The sequence below is a fragment of the Telopea speciosissima genome, chromosome 3 (genome assembly GCF_018873765.1).
Source record: "Telopea speciosissima isolate NSW1024214 ecotype Mountain lineage chromosome 3, Tspe_v1, whole genome shotgun sequence".
NCBI lineage: Eukaryota > Viridiplantae > Streptophyta > Magnoliopsida > Proteales > Proteaceae > Telopea > Telopea speciosissima.
This window is the reverse complement of record NC_057918.1, coordinates 24,663,080-24,680,935: the sequence shown is the minus strand read 5'-3', so window position 1 is coordinate 24,680,935 and position 17,856 is coordinate 24,663,080. Positions and strand designations below refer to the sequence as shown.

General features: G+C 38.1%; 1 protein-coding gene across 5 annotated transcripts; it reads right to left on the bottom strand.

Moving 5' to 3' along the window:
• Positions 1-1,495: 1,495 nt before the first annotated feature.
• On the bottom strand, positions 1,496-16,240 carry LOC122655886 (probable protein phosphatase 2C 60). Of its 5 annotated transcripts, none has more exons than XM_043850263.1 (11): positions 16,138-16,240; positions 15,287-15,418; positions 13,600-13,663; positions 11,005-11,113; positions 10,478-10,631; positions 8,733-8,858; positions 6,842-6,965; positions 6,625-6,701; positions 5,891-5,943; positions 2,208-2,262; positions 1,496-2,039 (listed from the first exon to the last, which is right to left on the bottom strand). In XM_043850263.1, the coding sequence occupies exons 2-11, from the start codon at positions 15,401-15,403 to the stop codon at positions 1,812-1,814; spliced, it is 1,107 nt and encodes a 368-aa protein (XP_043706198.1). In that variant the 5' UTR covers positions 15,404-15,418; positions 16,138-16,240; the 3' UTR covers positions 1,496-1,811. The 5 variants fall into 5 exon arrangements, with proteins under 5 accessions (XP_043706198.1, XP_043706195.1, XP_043706197.1 ...); XM_043850260.1 differs by lacking the exon at positions 16,138-16,240 and adding an exon at positions 15,915-16,045; XM_043850262.1 differs by lacking the exon at positions 16,138-16,240 and adding an exon at positions 15,919-16,040.
• Between the last annotated feature and the right edge of the window lie 1,616 nt (positions 16,241-17,856).

Here is a 17,856-nt window from a genome sequence, read left to right as displayed (position 1 = left end):
ATCCGGGCAATGTGTTTGATCAGGGGGTGGAATGGTCATTTCAGTCCTCCCTATGAGAGGAACCGCACAATCGTATCGATCAGCAAATTTCAAGGGATAAAGGTCCGAGAGAGGTAAAATTTTACGTTATTGGGTAACTTAGAAAAGGGTGTTCCATGGGCCAAATTAGGTAAATGTAGGTGATGGTTAGAACTGACAAATTTTATTTTCTCATTTTTGATTGGGCAGTGGATCTCAGACATAGGGTACGCAAGTAGGACGAGCTCACGCGCCAATGAGGGATGATGGAATGAAGGATTCCATAACTAAAGGGTAGATTGGTCATTTCATATGTGGAGGAGAGAGATAGAGAAAGAGGGTGCTATTGTACCCTCGGTGGATGGTTTAGAGACACTTACCAATGTTGGCCGCTCCAACTATAAATAAAATGGGAAAGGTTAAAAATGATCTGCTAGACATGGAGACCAGGGTATCTATTTCTTCTAAACAAGTTACCTCACCCAACTATGGTTACTTCATAACCTTACGCATAATCAGGATTTCCATAATCTTAACTTTACTATTGGGCTTCACGAAGAATGTTCATCTTCTTCAATGGTTTCTACCTTTATCTGCTTGGGTGACTATAATCTTTCATGATCTAGTCCATGATCAGATCATCAAACCTTGGCAAGTCCCAAGTTGAATCAACTGCAAGGCTATATCCCAATCTATGGCACGCACTCCAAGGTAGTGTTAGGTGCTCAAGTTTCATTGTTTCAACACCCTGAAACTAAATAAACAGTTGGATAAGTTTCTTATCCTTCATTCTTCTAAGTCATTCACAAGACCATTACCAATCTGGTTTCACATCAGCATATCCACTCATGGAAAACCCATAATTATTTATAGGGAAGTAGTTTTCTATCCAGGAACATGGCCTACACCAGCACTCTCATGTGTCTATATCTCTCCTCCTCAAAACTAGGGGACAGAGGTATCTTTTCATATGGGGAGGAGAGAGATAGCCTCATGGGAGTCCTGGCCTAAGCCATACTCTCAGGTACAGTTCTTTTTCCCTTATTTATGAGAAAAAGATCCACACAATAACAGTGTGGAGATGTTTCTTCACGTTCTCTCTTATGTTGAATGTGTGACTTCTACACTGACACTCTCTCTACTCCCTAACGATGTGGTCCCTCTACTGTGTGAAACTGTTTTCACGCCCTCTGATATGTAGAATCTTTAAATGTTAGAGGAGACGGTTGTCATTAGTCAATATGCAAGGGAGGGGAGTGCCATTGAAACGAAGTACAGGGTAGGGAGGGGAGTGTACTTTCCTCTTATCATAAACACCTGTATATTTTTTACAATTTTCATGTGTGCCTTCAACATATCTTGCGTCTCTCAGAAATGATATGATACCTTTCTTAAAATCACCCCTTTGATACGATACTTAAATCCTTGTTCATAATCATTAGCAGGGATCTCTCTCTCTCTCTCTCTCTCTAACGAATTTTGCTGATTCAAAATCCATTGCTCATAGAAGCTGATGGTTAAAGGCATTCTGTACAATTTTATTGCAACAATCCTGATGTAGTTATGCTAGACAAATAATAGGCAACCACAAATACACACAATAAACCTTGCTAAACTTTTCTTTTACTCAGTTTTCGCTGAACTATCTACATTTACAGATATGTTGTGAGAATCCAAGTCTAACATGTCAAAAGAGAACCCTCCCCCCCCCCCCCCTCCCTCAATCCACCAGAGATCCTGTCAACTGGAAATAGGATCCAACAATCCTCCAATGAGCATTAGTATATATTTCTCTAATTTGCTTCATTTTCTGAAGGCTTTGGATCAGTCTCTGCTGGTTTTGAATTGGCTTCTGCCACTTCAGATGGCAATGACTTTTCCTCAATGGGTACTACAGGCTCACCTGGTTTCTTCAACTGCACCAAGATCATGGTCATGTTATCACATCCATCACCACCAGCCGTTGATGGTGCCAAACACCTATCCAATACTCTTTCGCAGACCACAGACAGCTTGCTTTCCTACAAATATTTATTATTATAGTGTCAGAAATAAGCATCTATTAGACCTTACTTTGAAAGAGTCTTTCACAGCTATGATTACATTATCCATGTAACAGTCCTAAGGCAGGCATGGTACAAATTGACAAAATTTTGTCATTTCAGATCAAAGAGGTCTAGACCACTTACAGTCTTCAGCTGTTCATGAACAAAATCAACTAGTTGTTGGCTTGACATGCAATCCCTGGCAACAAGAACCTCATAATCAATTACCAAATTTGAAAAGCTAAGATCCGAATCCTAGATGTGTAAATGACTTTTATCTATTCAGGCAATAGAAAATAATCAAGGCAAAAATAAAGAAACACCATAAAAACCACTAGACAAAAATGTTTTAGTTGTTATAGAGTCGAGTCAGTTGTCCAGGATACATTTGGCTCCAAATCTTCTCAATCTCCAGAAGATTCCTTTCCAAAAATCTAATGGAAAAAACAATATTCCATCTGAAATCAGATCATTGGACAATTTATCTTCTTGCCAGGAAGCTTTGGGAAGTTTGGACAGCCTTGATAAGCTTACAGCATACATGCAAGAGCTAATATAAGCAAAAGAGTTCAGCTTGTTCACAGATCCCTTTGGCCCTGGTGGCAACTTCTCAATGCAATAATAGTTCCCTACAGTTAGGTCTTTGAATATAATTTTAAAAGTATATAATTATTTTCAAGAACTCAATTTTTAATGGAAATGGTTTGCAGTGGTGAATCCAGCATGTAGACAAAGACACTGTGCACTTGGCCAATTGACTTCCCCCATCATCTGCAGAGTCTTGATTGGCCATGGCACCACTTCATGCCACTAATGGAAAAGATAAGAGGGGGTACATCCAGCCAAGGAATCAATAACATTATTGTTTGTTTTTTTAGAATCTTTACAAAGTTGGACAAGCGTGAGACATGCCCACCCCAACCCCCCCAGGTTTTGGAGGTTATGGTGCTTTTCTAACTGTGAGTGTTTCAAACAAAATAGTCTTACTGAGTAATGCAGTTCAGGATTCTAGAAGAGATTCCAGAAACAAAAAAACACAATTAAATACCAAAATCTATGTAAATTGTAAAATCCATAAAGCCAAGGACATATACTGGATGAAACAAAACTAGAATAAAAAAGATGACCAAATCCAGTAATCTGAAAATTGAGCCAGAAAGAAATCAGGAGAAAGAAGGAGAAGAATAGTAGAAGAGGGTAAGATAACAACCTGGAGCTATGGAGATCAACCTTGGAATCAAAAGGTTTTAAGATAAATAGAAAGAGGACGGAGTATATAGTTTGTAAAATGGTGGGACGGATAATGAGGGGCTAAAAGTTGATGAGATGGAGATTCAGCAAAGTGAGCATTTCAGGTATCTAGGATTAATCATCAGTAAGGAAGGTGATATAAAAGATGATGTCTCACGGAAGATTAGAGAAGGTTGGATGAAGTGGAGAGGTGCATTCGGAGTGTTATGTGATGGCGGATTCCTTTAAAGCCTAAAGGAAAATTTTACAAGACAATCATAAGACCGGCTATGATGTATGGTGCAAAGTGTTGGGCTGTCAAGAAATTTCATATACATATAGACAAGCTAAGTGTAGCGGAGATGAGGATGTTGAGATGGATGAGTGGCAAAGCCAGGAATGATAAATATTAGAACTGGTATGGGAGTAGCCCCGATTCAAGATAAGCTACGAGAAAGTCGTCTGAGGTGGCATGACCATGTTCAACGAAGACCTTCGGATGCTCCAGTTCGGAGGAATGACTTGATCCTAATTGAAGGTTCTAAAAGAGCTAGGGGAAGGGGCAGGACTAAAATGACCCTAGGAGAAGTGGTGAGGAAAGACATGCATAATTTAGGTCTTGTTTCAAGTATGACGTTGAATAGAGCCCGATTGGAGGGAAAGGATTTGCATTGCCGACCCTGGTTGATGCAGGTGCACTGCCTTGGACCGACCCAAACCCATTTGGGTACCCATGTGAAGATGAACCGAGACCAATTGGGTTTTTGGGTTCAGTAGGATATTTACTTTATGGGTACATTACATCCCCCTCCAGGCCTCCCCTATACTTTCCGCTAATTACACATTCCTTCCCTTGACTTTCCCCAATTACACCCAAACCCCCTCTGGCCGACGGTGTTAGCCTGCTGTTAATTTTAGTTTTGAAAAGATTATTTTACCCTTGTACTAAAACATCAAAAATAAAATTACAATGCTACCCTTATCTTCATCTTCAACCTAAAACACCCATATCTATCTTTCCTCCACCACCACCGCCGCCGCCGCCTCTTTCTGAGTGTATACAGTGTTGGTCAAACGGCAGAGCTGCAAGCGCAGTGTTCTTTTTTCTGTTTCATCGCTGCAACCTCCGACTACCCATTAACAGCAACTCCAACTGAAGAAATGCAGCCATGTTGCAGTGCACTCCCTTCACCGTCCAGCTCCATCTCAGACCACCCATCCCTCTCCTTCCCTGCAACCCGCCCCCGCCCCCGCCCCTTTCCAAATTAGAAAAAACAGGGGAAGGAGCTAGAACCCTAAAGTCTAACGGATTCTGTAAGACTTCGAAATTGTAGGACTTGGATAAACTGAAGCTTAATAATTCCGTTAAAGAGGTGCAGTTTGTGTGTTGAGATCTCAACTGTTAATTTTGTGAATTAAATTTCTTTGGGTTTAGGGTTTCATAAGTCTTTAGATGGCTGCTGGAGTGATCAGTCCTTGGCACAAATGGCTCGACCTTCGGAGGCCAAGATTTAAAACTTGAATATGTTGTAGTGCTTCAAAGACTTGATAAAGTAAACTTCAGATTCAAACTTTTCAATATCCTGTGGCTTATGCGACATGTAACCGAGTGCTCGATTTGGCTCCAAGATACTTCGATTCCATCGATTTCGTCGAATACCCTGTAGACAGTCTTGAGAGCTCCTCTGCCAAGGATGTTGCTGTAGCAACCAGTTGGGTCTGTCTCTACGGCGTTAGGGTCGGGACATTTGGGAGGCTCTAGATCATCGCCTGCTAGAGAACCCATATGGTTGGATACTACGGAAAAAGCTGCAAGCAAAATATTTGGGTTTGAAGGCTTCAGAAAACTTGCGAATTGGGACCCTGAAAATAGGATTTGAAGGATTTGAATGGCATAGGTAATGGTAATATTGAAATCAAACCAAAATCAAAATCCGAAATGAACACGGGCTTGAGGATGGCGTGAGGATGGTGGGGTCTCTCTTCGAGTGATGGTGTGAGGAAATATCCAGAATCAGGTGGATGGGCTGCAAGAAGAAGAAGAATCAAAAGTGTAAAAGGGTCATCTTACATGGACCCAGGGTTAGTTAGGGGATTAAAAACAAATATTACTAAGCCACGTCATGGCTTAACAGACGGATGCTAACGGCATTGGTGTAATTGTAATTTATTGTAAACTATAGGGGATACGGGTGTAATTGGGGAAAGTCAAGGGGAGGAATGTATAATTTGAGTAAAGTACAGGGGAGGGATGTAATTTTCCCTTAATTTATTTATTTATTTATTAGGTTTTTAATTAGTTGGGATTTTATCTTGTAAACTTTTATTTTAAATGGGCTACTTAGTGGTAGAGTCCTTTCCATACTTTAGTTTTAATAGGCTAATTGATAGTAGAGTTGATTTAGGAATTTAATTTTCAGTTTTAGATTACAATTAGGAGTTTTAATTTTCTATAAATACTAGTTTGTAACCATGCAAGTAGCAGCTTTGATGAATAGAATTTTGAATTTTGTTTATTGCTACCAGTGAGGTACAATGGCTTAGCAAAAGAATTTCTTATACTATAAAGAAAAATAACAAAAGAGATACTAACTTACCAAATGCCATCACAAGCGAGCACGATAAAATCATCATCACCGCAAAGCTCAACCTAGGTAATAAAACAGAAATGAAAGAACTGTTGCAGTCACAAAGCTGCTTCAATAAACAGGGATAATATAAAAAATTGCAGGCCAAAAAAAAAAAGGGGAGAGAGTTGAACCACACCCCACCAGGTCCATGTATCTAGGGATTGGGAATGGATAATGTATTGGTCCCACCTGATCCTGATGACAGCCAGGTTAGATCGGGTGATTCACCATACAAAAATTTGACCTTATAACATATGGGATCAGCCCCACCCAATTTAGACTCAGATCAGATGAAACTGGAAGCCTATCCTATGATGCAAACGTGGCATGGAAATGACTTGCACTTCCTTGTCCTCAGTTTTAGTTGTGGAAAATAAAAGCCTCTCATTACTCTGCAATTTTCTATAAAACAAGTTTTGTGTTAATAAAGATCAAGCAGAAGTATTGTGGTTTTTCATGATAAGAACTTAAGAACAAGGCAGAAGCAACATTTTTCCTAACTTGAGACAGTGAGAGGTACCAAATTATCACATTCTTTTGGAGAATGATAATTACTTATACATGGAAGACTTCAAGCATGGTATACAAGCTGCATGAACAAAATCACAGTTGATTTATTTTAAACTAAGTGATTCTCCAGGCCATATCCAATGGATTCTGACCCCAAAAATCCACTGTGCAAAGGGGGCAAAGGTACTTACAGTATTTATGTCGGGATTGGCAGTAACAACTTGTTTTTCAGCAGGCAAAAATTTATTCTGCTTGAATTCCATATCGCCTGCAATCGATAGAATCCTAGGCTTTAGACAGGCATACAAAAAACAAAAATTCTCCTCCGTTGTCTTCCTTTTTATTTTAGGATTATTTTAGGAAATAAATAAAAGAGAGTAATTAATCAATTGTCACGCTTCTTATTACCAATAGCTCTCGCTAAGTTTAAACTTCCATTGACTCTTCCAGCATGAATGAAACCACCAGCCTTTAAGATCCTTTCTTTCTCAACCTCAAGGTCAGGTTTGTGATCTCTTGATAAATTGTATGCCTGCATAAGAAATTCCGCATCGAGTGCTAAGCAAATTCTGTCAATATTTTTAAAGGCTAACGCCATGGTTGAGGCTATTGTGCTTGTTAAGGGGCTGGGGGGCCGGGGGGTTGAGACATAATGAGACATAATACCTTAAAATTTTGACAAAGATCCAAAAGGTGGAGTTAATCATTTATAATTCCCAAGTTAATGAGCAATAAGCTAAGTACCCAAAAAAAATTCCATTATGGACCATTATAACAAACCCAGAAAATTGAATGTTCAGAATCAAAGTCAAATCCTAAGGCTTGAAACCGTTCCATGCTACTTGAACCATCATTTCAAGGATACTATATTGTAGAAAAACTTACAGAAATGGGTTGCATTCCCCATTCCAAATGATTTACAGAATCGATTTGTAGGAAGGGGTAAAAAAGGGGAAGAGGGAGAAAAACAAAGAATAGGAGTGCAACTCACCTAAAAAACTCAAAAAAAAAGTTGAGCATTTTGGAGGGATCCAAATCACCTTGGCACAAGGCATGTAACAAAACAGCATCTTGCCACTTTGAGTTAAATTATGAAATGGAGTGATGTGGAGGAGGATGGTGAGGCAGGTACCATTTTAAGAAGTTTAACCATGGTAAGACTGTGAGAGAACATTCATCTCTTCTTTATATTATCTTACCGCATCATATTATGGCACCACTACATTAAGAACCTTAAAAAAAATGAAAGCCAGAGAATAGAAATTACTTGCCACTGTTATTTTTGGGACCAGCTGGAGCCTAAGCCCCAACAGAACCTCAGAAGTTGATACAGTGGTGTATGCTTAAACTAGAAAGACAGGACTAACAGTAACAGTGAATGGATTAACTGCTTCCCTTGCCTCAAACTCATATTGAGTGCCTTTAATAAAATGCTAAATATTTTACCAAACCATTTACAGAAAGGCCAAACATTTGTCACATAGGAGAGGTGCACAAGTGATGTTATACTGTGTATTTTGAACTGCCTATAAGCCAACACAATTTCAATGGCAGGAGGCATCTTCATTGGGCCATGATGCCTATCTTAACCATCTGGAGGGAAAAAAAACAGTGGTTCAACATTCAGATGAAAATAAAATATATTTATGGCTGGAATCATAGGATGTTGAAATTTTTTGCAATTGCTTGATATTACATGGTCTCAGGTCTAATATTATGGGCAAATGTTTCCAACATGGCCCATGTAGAAAGACTTCTTGACACATTCTGGCCTTCTGGAGCCAAGTGGGGGGCACATCAGGTCAAACCAACTGCTAGATCAGCAGTTTCCCCCTTGGATTAGCGACATGTCAAGTTCTGGGTCTCACCTCTCTACCACATCAACTTGTACCATTGCGTTCTCACCGATCGGACTGAAACTGCCCACCCCCCCCCCCCCAAAAAAAAAAAAAAGTTTTCAAAGTCGAATTGTTAACCAAGTTTCATGGCTTGATATTTACATACAAGAGAATCAAATTGGGGTACGGAACTTTCCAAATTGGTAGATGATGATGTGAGAAACATGTCAACTAAGTTTGAACAGCAACAAATGTGACACATGACACAAATATTTGGGCTATGTACACAAGCCTCTCAGCACAGACTATGAAAATAACTTTTCTGCTTATATTATTGTCCAACAAGAACATAACCACGTATAACAATTCCAATGATGGGACGACATGAACATCAAATGTTTCATTCAAGACAACCTGCAGAGTGGATATATATAATACAGTATTGTTCAAAAAGAAATTACCTGCCCCTTCCTAGATATTACACACCGAGAATCACCGGCATTTGCAACGACAACTTGATTGTTTCGGATAATTGCAACACAAGCCGTGCTTCCAGATGTTGGTCCAGTGAAATCAGAGTGGGGCCCCTAATTTCAATGTGAACAAATGAGCATTGATTGTCATATGCTGAAGGGTACTAAGAACACTAGACACATATCAAAGCACCCTTGCTTGATGGCAGGTTCAAGCAAACAAGAGATGCTTGATTACACTGCAAAATTGTAAATGCCTAACTACAGTAGGATTCAGGAGGATAATATCCAAGAAATAAAGTTCATGTTGTAAAACAATTTAATATGCAACATATATTGATGTAGTTATATTAGACATTGATCCCCTCGGGAAGCATACATGTAAGTTTAGAAGGCCCACAAGGGGTAGTTGACAGTCCAACGGGCTGGAATTGAGCTTAGGGTAGTTATGTTATAAGTTGGGTATTCATTGTAACAAGCCTACTTTATAAGCTCATAAAGTGGGAGTAACGTTAGTACACAAGATTAGTAGCTAAGTATTTGAATGAGATAAAGACAATTAGATTTGAATTCTGTTTTGAGTCAATTATGTCAGTATAAGAGAGTGATTAAGAGTCCTTTTACGAGTCTAGATAGGAATTTCTAAAGATTATATAAATAAGTATATACTCTCCATCAGTTAGACATGATTTGATAATATAAATTAAAGTCTTTTCAAGAGTTTTTGAGCTTTTCTTCTTCTTCTTCTTCTTCAAGTACTGAATTCTACTGCAAATCAGGTGCTATCTCTTCAATCCTTTCTTCTATTCTTCTTCACCTACTAATTATTACTTCTTCTAATCTACAGAACCCCTGTTCTAGATCAAATCTCAGATTGCATTCTTCTTCATTATTTCTTTAATTACTGCCATGTTTTACTTCAAATTCACATCCTAGTTTCTAATTTCATTCTCCCTAAAATTCTGAATTTGTTTCCTAAAGAATTCTGATTAATATTTTGTTCCAGTTCTGCTACTAATTTCCCCAGTAGTACTAGGGCTTCTGCATAACTTGATATTCTATTATCAGAATAGAGGACTCAAACAGGTTTCTAGATTCTGAATATTCTGTTCTAAGACATACACTTTCTCCTTCTGCTGTTCTGTTTCTACTCTATTTATCCTGTTAAGTGCTAGTCACTTGCTGGATTTTCTGATCCGGGATTAGCCTACATTATATACCTGCTATGGAACCATTTTAAAGAAAGATATCAAACATTATTTTAAAGCATGCAACTGAGGCGTAAACCTCAAGGGTAGCTCAAGGGAAAGCATTAAGGAAAGTTCCTCAAGGTTTAAGGCTCATGGTTTTAACTCCACATCTAACAAAGCTTAGGCCTTGCCTACCAATGCTGGCAACCAACTAAACAAAACTTACAGAGGTGGTCAAAGTACTAATAGGACATGAAAGTGAACTTCTATCTCACTCTTTTTTAGTATAATTCCGAAGGAGAAATTTTTTGCACTCTTCTCTTTTCTTTTTTTGGTGTGTGGGAGGACTCTCTTAAAAGTGCATTTGATATTTAAATTTTCCTTTGGAAGGTACCAACTGCAAAAGAAACAGATACAGAACATCCCAAAAGAAATTGCACAGAGAATACTAAAGTGTTCAGTCAAACCACAGAGAAATACTGCAGTCTCAACCCAATCCATTGACATATTTATCATTAAAGCAGTTTCTTCAATTACAAGTACCTCCTCAAAAGCCCAATCATCAAGTTGGTCATTTGGTTCCCCACTCCTTGGAGACCATATCAACCCTTCTATCATGCCAGTAAACTTGTTTATCTTGTCTCCCAATACAGCTAACTCTCTCCACCCTCTCTGTCCCCGCATCATCTCATCCATTCTATAAGAAGAGAAGTGAAACAAAAATGAAGAAATATCCTAAGTTACAGCCACTTAAAGGCAAAACATATACTTGTAACCAGAGTATATAGTTCTCACTTTAGCTACTATCATGTCATGAGATACATGTTTGAGCCGGATTTCAAACTCCTCACCTAATGAGAATTCCTTTGGCATGACTTACACAGTTGAGAGAAAGAATTTTGGTGGGGGGGGGGGGTTGAGAACAGCCTGCTACATCTTCGAACTAGCAGAACATTTTTCTTTTTTCTTTCTTTATTTTTATTTATGTTTTATATTTTGTTTTTTTTTTTGGGGGGGGGGAGGAGGGGGAGGTGTTCGGTGGTGTAGGGTACCAGAGTAAAGAAAAAAACCTGAAAAAAGCTTTCTGGACTGAAGTACCCAAATCCCCAGCTGAATTTGCTTCATTTTTGAGAAACTGTTGGTGAAGGTACTTCGCACAGAATTTAGCAACTACTTTACCTGGATATTAAACGACTATGTGAGACCTTACAATATAAAAAGTGTACATTTGAGAGAAATATAATTACAAGTTAGCATAGGATCATCCTACCATTCTTTAATGAATTAATAAGGCATCAAATTGTGTAATGCCATAATACATCCATGCACATAATGATAGAGGCCAGCTCAGAGTCAGAACACCAACAACTGAGTGAGGTTTATTCGAACTACAACTACAAGGTGTCAGCTACACTCCTGTCCCATCATTTTATTATTTTACTCTATTAAAGGTAATATTTGTCGATAACTCACAAGCATTCATGTTATTTCTCACCCAGTGAACTCAGGTCATCTTGGGCCTCCCATGATGTTTCAAAAGTAAAATGGCATTGCAAGCATTCTACAAGTAATATCAATACAAAAATGGATGAACGGTTATCAGTGCTTGGACACAATAATTATTTCAAAGATAACAACAGTATCTAAATTGAGAATCCAATAACAAAACAACGTAAAACTAGGATTCCACAATTGTTTCATCCTCAAAGAATAAAAACAATCACAAAGTAATCCAGACTAGCAGCCTACTAGAGTGGAATTAGGAGAGAGTGCATTGTGGAGTAGCCAAAAAAAAAAACAGGAGAATTTGCATTTACAGAGAAATTAATTCTAGGGTATTAGGAAATGATGAATGCTAGAGATCAATAAGGTGAAGGCAGTATGGTTTGTGAAGGATGTTTTTTCAATGACTACAATATGTTATTTTACTATTGATTCACAGAAAACAGAAATTACAAGTAAACAAACTGTGCGACTAGAGTTGCTAGAGCTCTTGTGAGGATCTTCTAGGGTTCAATGGAGCTGGTTTAGAGTGTGAAATGCAGTTGATTTGTGAGAAAGAACAATAATGAAATAGGGCTATCTGATTGGCTGCCATACCCTTAAATGAAAATTAGAAAGTAAAAGAATAAGAGGAAAAACAATAATACCAAGGAATTCCCTTTCAAGAGAACCTGTGAATCTAGTGCGGTTCTTCTAGGGTTCAATGGAGCTGGTTATCAGTGTGAAACAAAGTTGTTTTGTTGAAAAGAACAATAATGAAAGAGGGCTGGTTGTGTGTCGGGACTCGGGAATAGGTTGCTGTAAGCTTAAATGAAATTTAAAAAATAAAAAGTTAAGAGAGAGATATCTAGGAATCCCCCTTCAAGAAAACTTGTGATCCATGCAGTAATTTAAAGATTGGAATGGGGGTGGGAAAGAAAAATAACGATGTCCAAATTTATGAATGGGTACAGCCCCACTAATCTTTGCTATTACAGAAAATAGGAACTAACTAAAAACAACCAACCAACGCCTACTTAACAGCAAGACACTTGTAGAAGCTCTAAAAATTGCAAATAAGCCCCATTTTAGCCTACTAAAGAAAAAAAGAATAGGCACCATTAAACCTAAGATACAACTAAGCAATGCTCAATATCAAACAAAACTAACTTCGACTAAATATAACCACTAATCTACCCCACCTAAAACGAGATTGTATTAATTCATATACTTATTATTGAACCTAACAAATGAAAAAAAAAATTCAAAAGATTCATGTGTGGTATCCACAAGCAAAACAATCAAATCTTGCCTGCTGCATAGTAAACCAAACATACGAGGATTCAACTCTTGTTCTTCCTCTTGCCTTCCTTGGCCCTCAAATCCCATCACATAATCTTATGATTACAAATACCGTGGGAATGCAAAGGCAGAAACTTCCACCAAACCACCATCCCGCACATGCACAAGAACATCATTTTCATTTGCAGACATGAAATTTAGTTCTGAAGCATTGTTGAGTAGATCACCTAATCAAGAAATCTTTTGACATCCAAAGTAACACAAAACAGATCTCTACAAATACTAATAAGGTGGATTCACAGTTATAAAGTGATAATGGGATGACTAAATATCTAAAATTGTACCATGCATATCTTCATTCACGGGATAGAGCATTTTGCTGTACTTGGATATGGATGGGTGGTGCTGACATACGCACTACCTAAAAATTCTGTAAGATAGTAACAATGGCAAAAACAACAACAGCAACAATAACCTACCACCTTTCTTACTGTTTCGATCAGTATCAAATGCATTTACACATTATGAAACAAATTGCACCACACCCACTACTGCATCAACTTGATTGCTTAATATTGCAGTAAGTAGAGTTTTCAAATTCTGGAGGAAACAATTCATTTCAGCATTACAACAAGTATTCATTCTCCATCTATGAGAAAGTACTTGGACAGAACAAAAAGCAACAAATAAATAGGAAGAAAATTCTGTAAATTTCATGAGATTGTGTAGAATTGAAACAACCTGACCAATATGAATAGTTGTGCATGGGCTATTTTGTTTTCCTCTTTAAGAATACCAACTTCAACTAATCAAGCAGAGGAAGAAAAAGAAAGTATAAACTCTAGAATAAGTATTTGAGAGGTACATAGAATAATCCTTACCCCCATGACCATCATAAACACCAAAGAAAGATGTGGAAGTGTCCAGATCGGGATATGCTGCATGCTATAGAATACAACACATAAGCATCGCCACTGACAATGTCTATGAAAAATTAAAGTGGCAAACACTACTATGAAAATAAAAGTTGAATGAATGCTGAGATTAAAATAATGAGTGTCTGAACTTCATATGTGGTGAGCACAGCATGAAGAAGAATCCTCACCACCAAAAACCCATGGAATATGCTGGTATGGTAAGATATATGGAGAAGCTTCCAAGATGCTTTAATCATTACAACCACTTATTGATGGTGAATAAAAGATATTCAAAAGTTTAGCTCCAACGGTTATTGGTGTCATTCTATGTCTTTGAACTGCAGAGTCTAATGTCAAAACTTTTACAGTAAGAACCCATATCTTGCCAAACCAAATGTAAGAAAAAATATTTGATCTTCTAACGTTAAAAAGCCCACACATAGTAGCATCGGCATAGTTTTCCAAGTATAAACAAAAAGAACCATAAATTCTGGGAGAAGAATATAAGTTTTTTCATCTGCTCCAAATATGAGCATTCTAATGAAGCATCCTTTTCTTTTGGCATCATTTAAGACAGAAAAAAACACCATCACTCATAACATACCTTCTGTAAGAAAACTCAACATTATGGACTGCCACAGCTCTAAGTTTTATATCTCATATCATCATTTAATAGTGAAGCTAAGATCTAGTTTCTCTTCTTTGGTCACAAAGCTCTGGTTTCCCTTCTTCAGTCATGAAACAACAGTCAATGCCATAATGATATGTCTTACCCCAAATGTTAATGATATTGTAGAGACACTAAAAGAACAGTAATTACTGTTAATGATGTATGGAACTTTCGGCCAGTACAAGAGATTATATAGGGGGATTTTGTACATGCAAGACCAATTAACAATCATGTACAGCATTGCCAATCCGATCCCATGCTACTGATAGTTTTGCCAACATTAATAGTTATGAACTAAAAAATCAAAAGACCAATTTATTGGGATAGACGAACATGAACTTTGCAAAAAGCATCCCTAAAAGGAGATCCATAAATCAGGAAACAGAAAGCACTTCTTTACTAAAACAGGTTTCTTTGAACAGGAGTCACCTAGTTGACACTCATGGTGAACAAGGAGAGAAATCCCCTTTGGATGACAGCTGTAGTCATGTATGAGATCCAGGATTTTATCTGTCAGCCCAACAAACTTTTCTCCAGTATATTGATAGGATAGCATATTTGGAAAATGCAAGAGTAGTTACAAGTACCCAACAGGCAAATTACCAAAAAAAACAGTACCCAACAGGCAAGGATCTCCTTAATTTAAGCCAATTCTCAGAGTAGAATTTGGCTTTAGGCTGTCTAATGGAATACTAACTAAAAACTTCTCCCATGGTAGGCGAACAAATCCCTAGCCATCTAACTGAGTTTACAATATCTAATATAAAATGTCTTGCTCAAGTGCCACATGCAACTACATCTTGTAATGAGAAATGGTGCTATCCACAACAGAAGAGAGAAGGGCAAGCAATAGAAAAGATCACACTAACAACCAAAGGTTATGTTCTTGAAACATGTTTTGGAAATCCATGTTATGTTGAACTGTAAAAAAGACCAAGAGGCAATCATGAAACAAAGAGGTCGGTTTCACCAAGTACTCACAGCATCTTCCATGGTTGCACGCCATCCTTGCATGGAGGACAAACCATACTTAAGTCTGTCATTCCCACCATCTTCAGAGAACTTATCAGTTTTTGGGGTGCTGAGATATATACCCATTTCTAACTATCAATACTGCATCAATTAAAAGATATCAGTCATCAGTTATCATAAGCTACAACTTGAAACTCAAACAAGGGATTCCCCACAACAAGATCATCCTCTCGGAATACAGGATTAGTGCCAAAGAACGAATCTCATCAAATTAGATCAAGTATTAACACAATTCTAGTTGTGCGTGAAAACGAAATGTTCCAACAACATCGAAATGGTATGAATTTATCAAATACCGGAAACTTCGCTAATACCATGTCTCAACAGTCCAAATTCAAATCTGGGATTCAATCTACTACAGTAAACCGACATAGATGAATCAACTTAATAGTAAACCAAAACTCCCAACACCGATCCACGATTCAAGTCCCCAAAATAACTACCACAAGTTAATCATCAGATCGACTGAAATAACAGACAAAGAAGAACCCAAAACAGTGACCGTGACACAATACTTGGAACAAAGAACAAGAAGATGAAGAAGAAGCAGGAGTTTCCAGGGTAGTGATATACTTACGTAACGCGTTGGGTGTCCAAGCACCGCTCCAACCAGACCCTACTGAGGGAAACGCGAAGTGGGTCGAATTGAAATGGGTTTCTTCCTCAGTTCTAACAAAACCCAGAAAGGATTATAAAGAAACCCAGAAGCAGATTCTTCACACTCTCTCAGATGAAGAATTAGGAACCAGAGAATAAGAGGAGGGCAAATGAAATCACGGCAGCGAGAGAGAGAGTAGGACTTTTCGATGACTTTTGGGTAATTGACGCTTCTTCTATAGATTTTTCTCCCCCTTTACTCTCGTTCTCTCGCGTACGATAGATATGTTCCGGTTTGACTCTTCGGCTATTCTGAGTCTGGAGTTTGGTGTCTGTGTGCTCTGTAGTATTATCTCATCTCAATTTCCCTTTTGCGGTTTTGCCGATCTCTAGTGTCTCTGATTTGGTAAAAATGCGAAACGATTTTAAATTTTAGAAGAAAATAATTTACGTTAATGAGCTGTGATTAAATTATTAGTCTCGTTTCGGAGACACATACATGAACTGTGCTTTATTTATGCCCCCACCCCATCTCTCTTCCTCCGTCCATCTAGGATCATTGTACACGTTGTAGATGATGAGAGATCATGTGGTGATCTGTACTCCTTGTAGAACAATACAATTGGAAGATTCTCACGTTATACTGTCCCAAATTAGTCCAGTTTAATCATAATCACGAACAAAAGTGGATCCCACATGAGAGAGATTCCGGATGGAATACTCCTAACAAAATTGGGATTTTCTGTTACTGATTAAGTACGTTATCTGTGCATGACAGTTGGTAAACCAAAAACTAACCATCATATGATTGGACCAATATCCGACCTATTGCAACCGTTCGATCGTTTTGACCCATAGGAGTATAGGACTCGAAGGAAATCAGTTTGACCCATAGGGTGACCCCACCAGGTATAGGACCCAGGTAGGACTGGTAGGTTGTTTATTTCTTCATCAAGCCATGTGTGAGGTGTACCCACAAAAGGGTTGGGAAAAGGGATAATTCAGTCCTTTTGATTTTTCCCCAAGCATATTCTTGTCATTATTGAATCAAAAAGATTTGGGAGATCATTGATTCTTCTTCTGAAATTCCAATTTCTAGGGCTCTGACTTATGCTGTTCCAATTCTATGTTCTTGAACCTTAATCGTCATTGAACCATTAATAGTGTTTATGTGGAATAAAGTGAGATTATAGCAGAGTCTCCTTCAACTCCTGAGCTAGATGGGTTCTTGAGTCTAGAAGACACATTATAGAGCAGTAGAGGTAGTTCTACATATATAACCAGTGTTTCAAAGAAGTCTCTTTTTGTAATTCATCAAAAAAAAAAAAAAAAAAAGAGAGATTATGACATGGTAAGTCGTATCAAAATGCCCCAGTTCTGGATCATCATAGATCCTCTAGATCAGATGGAATTGGGCCAAGACCGTCGAATGGTTCATTCATCAATTACAATTAGTTGTGTCGTATCCTATGTATTATATATGGTCTATATCTTTACATGATGCATGAAATTGATTGGTTTAGGACATGAGGTTCACCACTTCACCCTTAAGAAGCATCTTATATACCTCTCACCCTGTCTACACAATCATGTGATTAAGCGGTATGAGTTGCATCCCCTTAATATATCTAAAAGTACGAGATTAAGGTGTGTGGTTTATTATGGGATGCCATAAGTGTACACTTCAGTCTCATGACTACAGCCGGTGGCTTGTTGGTAGCACGCAAAGTGTGTGTGTGATGTAGTGTATGCAAGTGCCTGATCCACATTAGTTGTAGTTGAACAACAAAAGAAAGCATATGAGTTGCATCTACTGTTGCTAACAGTCCAAAAAAAAAACTCTGCGAAGGGTGGTCAAGGTGCTAGTTTCAGTGGGAGACATTGAGTCTGCATAAGAAAGATGGGAGACTATAAGAGAATGT